This window comes from Dipodomys merriami, unplaced genomic scaffold (assembly GCF_024711535.1).
Source record: "Dipodomys merriami isolate MVZ:Mamm:240054 unplaced genomic scaffold, mDipMer1.0.p SCAF_10, whole genome shotgun sequence".
Classification (NCBI taxonomy): domain Eukaryota; kingdom Metazoa; phylum Chordata; class Mammalia; order Rodentia; family Heteromyidae; genus Dipodomys; species Dipodomys merriami.
In genome coordinates this window covers 9985209-9998883 of record NW_027202271.1, presented here as the reverse complement: position 1 = coordinate 9998883, position 13675 = coordinate 9985209, and the positions used below count along the sequence as shown (strand labels likewise).

General features: G+C 39.5%; 1 protein-coding gene across 3 annotated transcripts in view; it reads left to right on the top strand.

Moving 5' to 3' along the window:
* The window catches only part of Nell2 (neural EGFL like 2), a 387809-nt gene that overhangs the window by 191117 nt on the left and 183017 nt on the right, over positions 1 to 13675 (top strand). For all 3 annotated transcript variants that reach the window (XM_070039336.1, XM_070039332.1, XM_070039338.1), the window contains 2 exons: positions 2685 to 2776; positions 9890 to 9992. In XM_070039336.1, the coding sequence (XP_069895437.1) occupies positions 2685 to 2776; positions 9890 to 9992 (195 nt within the window). The remainder of the gene's footprint in view (positions 1 to 2684; positions 2777 to 9889; positions 9993 to 13675) is intronic.

The following is a 13675-nucleotide window of genomic DNA, read 5'->3' as shown; positions in this document are numbered from 1 at the left end:
CATATATTGCTATTACTAGATTTCTCTTTGAAAGTCACTCAACCATTCTAACAGTATTTTCATTGCGTATAGACCTGGAATTGGGATATATAGCTTTTGAAATTTCTTTACATTTTTTTCCTCTACACAGCCCAGGAAAATATATCTCACTAGCACCACTGAGTATTCCACAAGAGTCGTGGAATTATGAAAACCACAGCAAGAAGATAGGAGATGATACTTACTGACTGGATTCTCCCAAAGTCACATGTGCGCATTGCTTGCAAAAAGCATAAAGCAACTGTGCTGTCATTCATTTTTTGCACCTTCTTCTTGTCTGCCAAGCTCTCTTTGGTGCCCTATTGTCCCGCAAGTTGCCTGTTTGAGTTGTTTGAATTAAGAGGTTAGAACAGAAGGTCCATCTGCTCTACATGACTATTAAATTATCATACGACTTTGCTTAAGGAGAAGTTACCCTTGAGATGTTACCATGCTTCCTTTCCCCTTTGTGTAAGCAAGACTTGGAGCGTCAAGCTTTTTTATTTCTTGTACTTGAATAAGCTTCCATCATCAAGTCATATAATAGGCTTAGAGACCTTTGAATGGCAGGTACTGAATAGAAGTAAGAAAGGTTTCATTTATTCTCATCATCTTATAAAAATGCCATACTTATTAAGTGTCATTAAACATGCAGTATGTCAGTTCTTGGTATTTTGAGTTTACCAGGTTTTATAAGGAGAAAAAAGAAGCACATTGTAAATTACACATTGAAGAGATAGAGTTTGCAATCAACCTGGTTCATTAAGTTAATGCATATGTTATTTTAATTCACAATATGATGGATAGTATGCAACTGACATAGCTGTGGCTTCATTTAGAATATTCATGAGTGGGAAAGTTTCAGCCAGCCTCTAAGTAATATAATGTATAGGAGTAAGTTATATTCTTTTCCAGCAAGCACCTAAAACGTTGTAATCATTTGGCTGGTAGATATATATTATATAATCAAACTTGCTAATAAAAGCTGAGTAAGGAGGTCTGTTGAAGGACGGAGTCTTAAAAAAAATGTGCGTGGTTTCCATTGTTTAAAGTGTGGCTTTAAATAATCAACTAATTTTTCCAGTGAAGTCCAAAGTTGGATTATGCTTTGAGCATTCACATTTATACAACAGTTTGTCAAAATTAATACAAATGCATCTAATTTCTGTGTTACCAGTTATTGGCCTGTTGATGCTTTTAAAGGTAATGGGGAAATAGAAATTCAGAAGATGAATTTTTCGCAATTTAGATAAAGGAATTAGAAGGTAATGTGCACATTCACCTTGTAGAATCTAAGAATCTAGAATCATAAGAAGTTCAATTTAGTAAGTATGGGAAGCAAAGTGGCAGAATCTGTGTCCTAGCTTCTCATTCTTACTGAATAATTATTTTGGGGTAGGTCTAGGTGATATGGAGAACTAAGACATTTATCTCTGGGGTACACTTGCTAAGCAAAGTGGTGCAAAATTATAAAAGCTGAAGGTAATTTAGATTTATTTTTTAAATTTATTTATTTTTATTTATTTATTTTTTTTGGTCCGGTTGTGGGGCCTGAACTCTGGGCCTGGGCACTGTCTCTTAGCTCTTCAGCTCAAGGCTAGCACTCTACCACTTCCGGCTTTTTTCTTTTTGCTTATGTGGTGCTGAGGAATCGAACCCAGGGCCTCAGGCATGCAAGGCAGAGCGCTCTACCACTGAGCCACCTTCCCAGCCCTGGTAATTTAGATTTAGAAGGCAGAGGAGGAGCCTGAGAACAGGTCTTTGTTAGCATGAAGGAGAACCTGTCTCTGTTAGAGAGCTGAGTCAACAGGGGCAGTGTGTGAATAAGCAAACAATTTCTGTTGGCTAAATGTGTCGATTGTAAATATTTTTGCAAGATTCCAAAAGCAATTCTTTGATACTCTATGCCCCTTCACTAATTAAAACAAGGCATTCTTTGTTTCTGAATCGTGTTTTAAATTCTTACATCATTTGGAATGGAAGTAAGGTAGGCCCAGATTAGATTCATTTAATTTAATTTATTTTTAAAAAATAATTTTCTCTTTTCTTTATTTATGTTTTGTTTATGTGGTCCTGAGGAATTGAACCCAGGGCCTCATGCATGCTAGGCAAGCACTCTACCACTAAGCCACATTCCCAGCCCTTAAAACTATTTTAAATGGACATTCCCAGTTCACATATGGATAAAGTAATACTGAACTATAAGAATTTCAAGCTTACAAGTACATGCTGAAATTAAAATAGTTTCTGCTTAATTTTAAGTTCTCTAATGATATAGAAAACTGGGCTTGTCTAATATTGTGCTTCTCGTATTAAATACCTACTCATTACGTTGTAGGTAGACATATCTATGAGACAAGTCATTGGCTGTGAGTGAGTTTTTCTTTTACACTTTTTTCAGTCTTATCCTGTCTTTCAATGCAGTGCAACACGGAACACCTCACTCTTCCTCTTCCACCCCATTTCAATCTAAACTTGCAAGAGACGAATTTAAGTTAACATTCATCTGTACCTTAGAAACATATTAAATTCACGTTTCAAGGTAGGGAACACTTTGAAGAAGGTGTAGGAACTGATGAAATATACGTGATGAAATGATATAACAGCTTCCTTGTTGTTTTTCCTAATAAAATATCAATATGTGGTTTTTTTTTCTTTCTCCAAAGCCATATGCCAATTTCAAGGACGAACTTACTTTGAAGGAGAACGAAATACGGTCTATTCCTCTTCTGGAGTGTGTGTGTTGTATGAGTGCAAGGTAAGAAAACTAGTTGTGAGTCTTTTGGAATCGTCTCATTTGTATACACACAGGAAGTGTTTCATTAAGAGCTCACCTTTACAATTCCCCCTTCAAATCCTAAGGCAAGAAAAAAATGCAAAATTCCAATTATAATTTTTTTTATTGTGAAAATACCGTACAAGGGGTTACAATTACATGGGCAAGGTAATGAGTACATTTCTTGTCAAGCATTGTTGCCTCCTCCTTTGTTTCCCCTTCCCATTCCTTCCCTCCCCCCACATAATGTTTTTCCACATAATGTCTTGTACATCTCATTGTTGCAATGGGTCCACCCATATCCCTATTTAAACAAGTTGTTTTTTCCCTTCCTCTCCCCAAATTATACCAACATCAAATACAGTGAAAGCAGGGGTTAATCCATGGGGGAGGGACATACAAAGCAACAAAGAAATAATCTTATAAATATGTTAGAAACAATCACAAGAAAGAAAAACCATTTGAATCCTTATCTTGGGGTTCATTTCGCCTAATATCAACTTATCTGACCTTTTCTGCTTGACTCAGACATATACTAGATATTGCAAATAAGGGAAACCATGGGACCTATGTTTCTTTGGGTCTGGCTTACTTCACTTAATATAATTTTTTCCAAGTTTTTCCACTTCCTAACAAATGGGGCAATGTCATTCTTTCTAATGGAGGCAGAAAATTCCATTGTGCATATATACCACATTTTCTTGATGTGTTCATTTACTGGGTTGGTTCCATATCTTAGCTATGGTAAATAATGCTGCAATAAACATAGTCGTGCTGGTAGCTTTAGTGAGGTCTTGTTTGTGATCATTTGGGTAAATGCCCAAAAGTGGGATTGCTGGGTCATAGGGGAGCTCTATGTGGAGTCTTTTGAGGAACCTCCATACTGCTTTCTAAAGTGGTTGAACAGTTTATATTTCCATCAACAATGCAGGAAGGTTCCCTTCTGTCCACATCCCCTCCAGCATCTGTTGTTATTAGAGTTCTTGATTATAGTCATTCTAACTGGGGTGAGGTGGTATCTCAATGTTGTTTTGATTTGCATTTCTTTTATGGCTAGGGAAGTTGAGCATTTCTTCATGTGTCTATTGGCCATCTTTCTTTGTTCTTCAGAGAAGTTTCTCTTTAAATCTTTAGCCCACTTATTTATTGGGCAGTTGTTTCTTTGAGGATTTGTTGTTGGGGGATTTAAGTTTTTGAGTTCCAAGTATATTTTAGATATGAGACCCTTGTCCCTTGTATGGCTAGTGAAGATCTTCTCCCAGTCTGTGGGCTTTCTATTGATCTTGCTAGCTATGTCCTTTGCCATGCAGAAGCTCTGCAATTTCATGCAGTCCCATTTGTCCAACCTTTCTTTGATTTGCTATGTTTCTGGGTCTCTTTTAAGAAAATTTCAGCCTGTGCCAAGGAGACCTATGGTTTCTCCTATTCCATCCTGTAATGTTTTCAAAGTGTCTGCTTTGACTCCGAGGTCTTTGATCCATTTGGAGTTGATTCTGGTACAGGGTGATATAGAAGGATTTAGCTTTAGTTTTCTACAAGTGATTAACCAATTTTGCCAGCACTATTTACTGAAGAGGCTGTCTTTCTTCCATTCTATATTTTTAGCTCCCTTATCGAAGATTAGATGGCTGTAGGTCTGTGGGTTCATTTCTCGGTTTGCAATTCTATTCCATTGGTCCTGAGGTCTGTTCTTGTGCCAGTACCAAGCTATTTTGATTACTTTGGCTTTGTAATAGAGTTTAAGGTTTGGTATTGGTATTCCTCCAGCACTGTTCGTTCTGTTAATCCAATTATAATTAACTGTAAAAAATTTCTTATCTTTTCAAACCTCTAAGATAATAGTTATAAATAACTTTACAATAAGTTCAAATTAAAGTTTGCCTAAATTGCCTTCTATTTTCCAAAGCCAGTTGGTTACCTGTCAGTTCTATTATGAGAAAAATGTTGGAGAAGTTGCCCTGTTTGTCTCTTATAATTTTGACCCTGATGATAAATATAACTCAGTTTGATTAAAAACCAAACATAAGCTACCTAATAGAGGTTAACTTTTGTATGAAGATGAAATTGATATTGACTTTTTTAACCACCTTTCAAGAGTACTTTAAATGAATGAAAGAATATTTTAACTGTTTACTTTCCATGGTCTCTTGCAGTATGCATTCCTTCTCTTAGTGTTACTGGGGATTGAACTCAGGGCACTGTGTTTATTAGGTAGTCACTAGAACCACATCTCTAGCCCTTTTTTGTCGGTTGTGGGGCTTGAACTCTGGGCTTGGGCTCTGTCCCTACACTCAAGGTGAGTGCTCTACTGCTTGAGCCACAGTGCCATTTTCTCTAGCCATTTTTTGTATTGACTCTTTTTTAAGTGTTCTCATTTTATAGCCAGGTTGGCCTGGCTCTGATCCTCCTACCTGTGCCTTCCTGTATTTCTAGGGATTATAGGCTTAAGTTATGTGTCCAGTCATTTGGTACAATAGAATCTCACAAACTTGTTTATGTCTGGGCTGGCGTGAAACCACTATCCCTTAACTTCCACCTTCCAGATAGCTAGGGTGATAGGCCTATGCCACCACACCGAGCTGGTAGTATTTCTTAGGAACTCGTCTGCTCCATAACCTACTGCTTACAAAAGTTAAGTATGACAATGGAATTCTATGCCTCCATCAGAAAGAATGACATTGCCCCATTTGTTAGGAAATGGAAAAACTTGGAAAAAATTATATTAAGTGAAGTAAGCCAGGCCCAAAGAAACATAGGTCCCATGATTTCCCTTATTTGTAATATATAGTATATGTATGAGTCAAGCGGAAAAGGTCAGATAATGTGATGTCAGGAAAATGAACCCTTAGATATGTATTTTAATGTTTTTTTCTTTCATGCATGTGTTTCTAACGCATTTATAAGATTATCTCTTTGTTACTTTGTATGTCCCTCCCCCACAGTATAACCCCTGCTTTCACTATATTTGATGTCAGTATAACTTGTGGAGGAGATGGGGAAAAACCAGTTGTTTAAGGATATGGGTGGACCTGTTGCAACAATGAGAAGTACAAGTTGTCATGTCCAAAACGAGCTTTACAATGTCGGTGCGGGGGGGTAGGGGGGAGGGGAAAGGGGGGGGAAGGAGCAGGATTGGGATTGGGGGGGAGGGGGGAGGCTGGGAAGGGATGTGAAGGGTAAACAAAGGAGGAGGCTGCAATGCTTGGTAAGAAATGTACGCATTATCCTGCCCATGTAATTGTAACCCCTCTGTACAGTATGTTCACAAATAAAATAAAATTAAATTAAAAAAAAAACAAAAGTTAAGTATGTTTACAGTGTTACTCATATTGATTGGTAATTTTGTGTGTGTGTGTGTGTGTGTGTGTGTGTGTGTGTGTGTGTGTGTGTGTATGTAAAATGCAGTACTGGGCCTTGAACTCAGGGCCTGGATGCTATTGCTTAGCTTTTTCCACTCAGTGTTGGCATTCTACCACTTGAGCCACACCCCTATCTTTGGCTTGGTGGTTAATTGGAGATGCGTCCCACAGACTTTTCTGCCTGGCTGGATTCGAACTGTCATCTTCAGATTTCAGACCCCTGAGTAAATATCTTACAGATATGAGTCACTGGCTTCATATTAGTCTTTTATAAAGCATAATACTGTGTTTTTTGACCCTACTGTTGTATGTCATGTTCTATTGGAAGGAAATGATCTACATAGAAAGTATCCAGTATGTTATATCTCTGATTTTTCTTTCTTCTTTTTCTTTTTTCTTCCTTTCTTTTTCTTCTTTCTTTCTTTCTCTGCCTTTCTTTTCCTTCCTTCCTTCCTTGCTTCCTTCCTTTCTTCCTTTTTTCCTTCTTCCTTTCTTCCTTTCTTTCTCCCAGGGCTTGAAAGCTGGGACTGGGTACTGACTCTCAACTCCTTCTGCCAAAGGCTAGCTCCCTACCACTTGAGCCACAGTGCCACTTCTGGCTTTTTCTGTGATTACTTGGAGATAAGAGTCACAGACTTTCCTGGCCAGGCTGGCTTTGAACTGCGATCCTCAGATCTCAGTCTTCTGAGTAGTTAGGGTTATAGGCGTGAGCCACTGGCACCTGTCCATACACCTTGTGTATGGATCAAGAGATGATTTGGGGGTGCAGAGATTATATAAAAAATTAAGATAATTGATTTACACTGAATGTGCTACCAGTAAACAATGAGCATTTATATAATTAGTAAGAATTAGGGTACGGAAATTGTAAGAATTTTACTAGGATAAATTGAACCTGAAAGAAGATCCATTTTATGCATCTCACTTTGGAAAAACATTAGAATATTAAGGAGAAAATGTTAAGAATCAGCACAGTGTCAGATTTCATTTTCTAGAGCATGAAAGCTCTAGAAATGGAAGCATATAAAGTACTCATTACAACGTACTCAAGCTGCTCCCTTTGGTTTAAAATCTGCTTTCCTCTGATTTGTGTGTGTGTGTGTGTGTGTGTGTGTGTTTTTAAAATCTGCTTTTCTCTTAAAGAGAACTCAGGCATAGGAAACTTATAATGAATTTAAAGGTGGCGTTTTCTCTGCCTACATCTCTACACAAGAGGTGTTTCTAGTGGAGTAAGTCACAGTGTAGATGGAAAAATCTGGAAGACTTTGCATGAGATCTAGTAAACCCAAAATGACAAAAAGGTGTCAGAGAAAGTTACTTCAAGGAAAGGGGGAAATGTATCAGCTTGTTTCTGATGGTAGTCCCTCACTTTGAAATCTGAGCTCTAAATTTAAAAATATTGACGGCAGTTGAAGTCTGTCTACTTCAATGTGTGTGTGTGTGTGTGTGTGTGTGTGTGTGTGTGTGTGTGTGTGTGTGTGTGTGTGTGTGTGTGTGTGTGTTAGAAATTTACTAGGACAGTTGTTTATTTGATTTTAGGTGTTCTATAAAATGATTTGATACCAACTTAATTTAGTTAGAAGTTTCTAAATATAGGCAACACCACAGGTGTTCGGTTAATATTAGAAGGAGTCTGCCTTTTATTTAAGCAAAAAGCACCCTGTCCTACTCTGGATGTTCTGTGCTGCCTGATAGAAACGTGTTACAAGCTACAAACACAAGTTTTGTCAGGCTATTTTTGAGATTTAACCCATGCACTTGCAGCATCCATCCTTGTTTCAGTGTGAATCAATAGAGAAATAATCTGCGCACTATTTTTCATTCTCTGGCCATAGTCCATCTTCACAAGTTCGTGTTTTGTCAGAGTATTGCGGAGCCACGGGAGGGCAAATGGCTGTTGATTGGGCAGCACAGTTCTGTCACCTCACAGAAGCATTTATAGTTTCTGCAAAATTCTCGCCATTGAGAATTTCTATTACTTCATTTCACTCCAGCCCAGTAGCTTCTGTGCTTTTATTCTCAGGACTGTGGATTCTGCCCCTTGTTTTTCTTATTCTTCTTTCGTTGTGGTTCTATTTTACGTATTTATTTATCCTTAATTAGTTGTACAGAGGGGACTCGATTCCTCACGTCAGTTTTTGAGGATGATGTATCTTGATCAATGTCACCTCTTCCCTCTTTCTCCCCCATCTCTCCCAACCCACCCTTCCCCTCCATTTGCCTGGTTCTGTTTTCACATATGTACATGGAATATTATGATTGTATTTGCACACCTTTAAAGCTCTTTCCATCCATCTGCCCCCACCTGTGTACCTCACCACCTTCTCAACAATACATGTTCCAGCTTCCTGGTATTCATTTTTATTAAATTGTAAATTAGCTGATCAAATGAGTTAAACTATTGCAATCCTCTTCTGTGTATACGTTTGTTAGTTAATACATTTGTGCACATGTGCATATCACCTTGTATACGTTTACAGAATGTATTTATAAGGTAGATGTAACTTCTGTATATGAGAGAAAATGTACACGCTTTGTCTCTTTGTTAAGCTTTTCTTAAGTGATTTAAGCTGGCAGTGTAGAAGGTGGATGTTTGCTTGTAGGACAGGACTCCCGTAGTCGACAGATAAGTGGTTGCTGTCTTGGTTTCTCTTATGGAAGTATTTCACTTAATATGATTGCTAGAACGATCATTTTACATTGGTTTATTTAAGAAATGTTTAGCAGGGTGCCAGTGGCTCCTGCCTATAATCCTTGCTATTTGGAAGTTGAGAATGGAAGGAGTACAGTTTAAGACCAATCTTGGCAGAAACGTTTGTAAAACATATTCTCAACCCTTAGATAGATACTATTGGCATTTGCCTGCCATCCTATTTTTGACAGGAAGCTTAAATAGGTGGATTGATGTCCAGCTGGGTGAATGGGCAGGGTGCTGTACCCTGTCTCAAAATAACCAGCACACAAAAAAAGACTGGAAACGTAACTCAACTCTGAAACACCCACCTAGTGAGCACATGGCCCTGAGTTTAAAACCCAAAACTACCCTCCAAAAGAGAGAGAGAGGGAAAACAACCATCTTTTAAGTACCAGAATATGCCCTAATGAAATCCTGAAATCCTGTCTTCATTTTCCTTATAAAATTATGTGTGAGACTCTTTCGATACTACCATGTGAAAAAGCTCAATTTTTATTTGTTGTTTTTCCCATTGAGTTATTGATTTAATTAAAGCTCTGTCATTGCTACAGTTGATATTCAATTTGCAAACATGCTGTAAAACTAACAGAAATTTGGTCAGGCCTCAGTGGTTCACACCCCAATCCTAGCTATTCAGGAAGCTGAGATCTGAGGGTCACGGTTTAAAGCCAGCTTGGGCAGAAAAGTAAATCAGACCTATCTCCAATTAACTAGCAACAAGCCAGAAGTAGAGGTGTGGCTCAAGTAGTATGGTACCAGGCTTGAGAAAAATAGCTAAGGGATAGCATGTAGGTCATCAGTTCAAGCACCCAGTACTGACACAAAGCAGCAAGATCCAAAAAAATCTAACAAAAAATTTTCAGGCAAGTTGTAGATGTGGTTGTATGTTATCATGCTCAACCTCTCAGCACTGCTTGTGTTATCTTTTAGGCCATGTATAATTTAATATCACTAGTGGAGTGAGTGAGCTCACTAGCATAATCACTTCTTGATTAAGTCCTAATGATGAAATTCCTGGCCTGTCTTTCTGTTGTCTAACAGGACCAGACTATGAAGCTGGTAGAAAGCTCAGGCTGTCCAGCTCTGGACTGCCCAGAGTCTCATCAGATCACATTGTCTCACAGTTGCTGCAAAGTTTGTAAAGGTAAGAGGTTTTTTTTTTTTTTTTGATAAACTATAATTACTTATGTGCAAGAATATAAAGATGGAACCGGTGGTTACTATGTTAAATGAAATAGTATGAGTGGAGAGCCGGGTCCTGGTGGCTCACACCTTGGTCCTAGCTACTGAGGTAGCTGAGATCTGAGGACTGCAGTTTGAAGCAAACCTGGGCAGGAAAAAAGCCTTGAGAGCCAAAGCTCAGGGACAGTGCCTAGGCTCATGTCCAGCCAAAAAAAAAGAAAGACAAATTCTACATGTTTACACTTAGGCGTGAAAGCTAAACAAGTTGACGTTGAAGAAGCAAAGGATAGGATCATGGTTACTGGAGCCCAGGAAAGGCAGAGAGAGGCTGGGTAAGGGATGTGTGTGGATAGGAGAAATGACTTCGAATGTTCTCTAGTATGGTAGAAAAACTATGGTGGCTGACAGTTAGATATTTCAAAAGGCCAGGTGCTGGTAGGTCATGCCTGTAATCCTAGCCACTCAAGGATGCTGAGATCTGAGAATCACAGTTTAAATCCAGCTTTGGCAAAAAAAAGTCTGTGAGGCTCAATCTCCAGCTAACCATCAAAGAGTTCAGAAATGGAAGTGTGGCTCAAGTGGTAGAGCATCAGTCTTGAGCACAAACACCAAGTGAATGTGCAAGGCCCTGAGTTCAAGCCCCTTATTTTCCTTCATTTTTAGGCTATGTGTATGATGCATTTTGATCTGTGTCATCCCTTCCAGTGAGAGATTTGAGGTCCCCAGGTCTTTTTGCTTTTGTTCCTTTTTCCTGGGCAGCCTGGACTGCCATACTCCTATTTATGCTTCCTGTCTCTCAGGGACATCGTTTGTGCCATGTTGTTGGCCTTATGTAACTAGCTGTCCCTACTAAACTAGTGCCACCACACTCAGCTTTATTGGAGTTGCTTGAGCTAGCCTCTAATAGGATCCTCCCAATTTCAGGCTTCCTAGTTGCTAGAATTACAGGTGTATACCACAAGGCTTGGTCTTACATTTCTACTGATGGTCTTACATTTCTACCAGGTGATGCTGATAACAGGGGGTAGCAAGACAATATTTTGAGTAATCTGTTGCTAAAAAAGAGATGCCAGTGGCTCACACCTCTAATCCTACCTACTCTGGAGGCTGAGATCTGAGGATCTCAGTTTGAAACCAGCCTGGGTAGTAAAGTCCTTGAGGATTTTATCTCCAATTAACTACCAAAAAATCCAGAAGTGAAGTTGTGGCTCAAGTGGTAGTAAAGTGCTAGTTTTGAGTAAAGAAGCTTAGGGACAGTATACAGGCCCTGAGTTCAAACCTCAGGCCTGACTAAAACAACAAGAACAAGAACAAAAATAAACTGACATAAAACTCAATAACTTCATACAACCATTTTAGTATAGAGATCAATATGGTGGGTCAGAAATTCAGACTGGGCTTAGCTGAGTAATTCTTCTTGTCCTTGTCCTTGTACTATTAATGGGAGACACTCTCTACTGCTAGTCGAAAGCTGGGAGGGACTGGGAAGTTTACAATGCCTCAGCCTAGGCTAGGCATTGTGGTCAGGATAGCTAGAAAGATGGGGATAACCAGGATTCTCACTTCTCTCCATACTCTCAGAACTTTTCCATCAGCACATGAATGAGATATTGTGTGTGTGTGTGTGTGTGTGTGTGTGTGTGTCTGTCTGTCTGTCTGTCTGTCTGTCTGTCTGTCTGTCTGTCTGTCTGTCCTGGATTTTGAACTGAGGTCTCAGGTGCCATTCCTGAGCCTTTTCTGCTCTACTGCACTTCTGCTTTTTTTTTTTGGTAGTTAATTGGAGATAAGGGACTCCCTGACCTTTCTGCCCAGGCTGGCTTTGCCCCATGACCCTCAGATTTCAGCCTTCTGAAATTACAGGTGTGAGCCACTGGTGCCTGGTAGTCAGACTTCTTAAATGATGATTTGGCACTTTAAAACATGAAAGTCTGGAATGGACATAACATAGCTTCATTTATACTCCATCCATCAAAGCCTCTCTGGACCTGACCAGATTCAAGGGATCATTGGAAGAGTTGGAAATGTTTGTGACTCTCTCTAATTCATTCTCAGTGTCCAGGGCCTGCTTATAGGTGAAGAGAGGAGTGTCACAGAAGTGAGTTAAGGTGTGGTGGGAGAAGATTCAGGTTAAGAAGCAGAGGCGGGTCTTTCAGATGGCAGGAGGTACTACATCCATGTCCTTTTGAACAAATCCTAATGCACTGTAAAAAGGAAGAGAAAAAAATGGAACAGGTAGACATAAAAATTGTATCATATGTAAATTGTTTACAGTTGGAAGAATTAATGTGTTGCTGCCGCCAGTGGCTCACGACTGTAATCCTAGTTACTCAGGAAGCTGAGACCTGAGAGTTGTGGCTTGAAGCCGGCATGGACAGCAAAGTCCATGAGACCAAAAAACCTGAAGTGGAACAGTGGCTCAATTAGTAGAGCGCTATTTTTAAACAGAAATGCTACGTGATAGCTTAGGGACAGATCCTAAGTTCAAGCCCCAGGTGTGGCACACATACACACACATACACCAAAATAATTCATTTACATGGAATATTTAAAATTAGAGTGGCAAAACTATGACTTCTATCCATACCCTCCACTGATAGGAGATGGGACCTTGGCATTTCTCTTTTTAAAAATCACAAAACAAATTCCTTTTCTGGCTTCAAACCTCTGACTTAGATAATCCTCAACCTAAAACTAAAATGTTTTTGTGTGTGTCAGTAGTGGGGCTTAAACTGTGGGCTTGGGCACTGTTCCTGAGCTCTTCCGCTCAAGGTGAGTGCTTGCTCTACCATTTGAGCCACAGTGCCACTTCAGGTTTTCTGGCGTTTAATTGGTGTTTAATTGGTATTTAATCTGCCTAGGCTGGCTTTGAACTGTGATCCTCAGATATCAACCTCCTGAGCATTACAGGCATGAGCCACTGGCTCCTGAGACTTTTTTTTTAAAGATAAATCTCACTAAATTGCCTAGGATGGCCTCAGAGTCAAAAGTCCTTCTGCTTCAGTCTCTCTAGCAGCTGGGATGTCAGGCATGTATAACTACACTTGGCCCTTCTTGAAATGGTCAGTGATTTATAAAAATCATCATTTGCACTTCTGGCTTGTAATATACAGGAAAAGTAAATGAATTCTCCTGACATGCTCTGATTTTCAATTTAAGAAAAAAAAGTCCAGTTCTCAGTGCTGAAACTATGAATCAACTCTTACACACATATTGGGACAAATTCATCTGTAATAAAATTGGGTCTCCAGTTTCTAGGCCTGCCTACCAAGTATTAAAGACATCGTACTTATACCCCAAAGGCACATTGTTCAGCAACAGTTCAGAAATAGCCCCTGAAGGTGCAGCACAAGATGAAAGTGCTGACCTTTCCACTAGACGCTTAGCCAGTGGTCAGAAAGCAAGCAAGCTATGCACTGAAACCAGGCTCCAGATTGCTAGGCACATCCCACTAAGACTGTTTCCTAGGTGCCTGGAAGCTGGCTCTCTTCCAGGGTAGCTCATCCTAAGAAAGGTAGCAGGCCAGATTTCTACATCTTTCATAGTTGCCAGCCCTTTCAAGGAATCTTATACCAAACTACATGCCAGACATGCCCTGATCTAAGGAAGACACTTCGCTCTGCCTTGTGTCCCTCTCCTCTTCTCTTT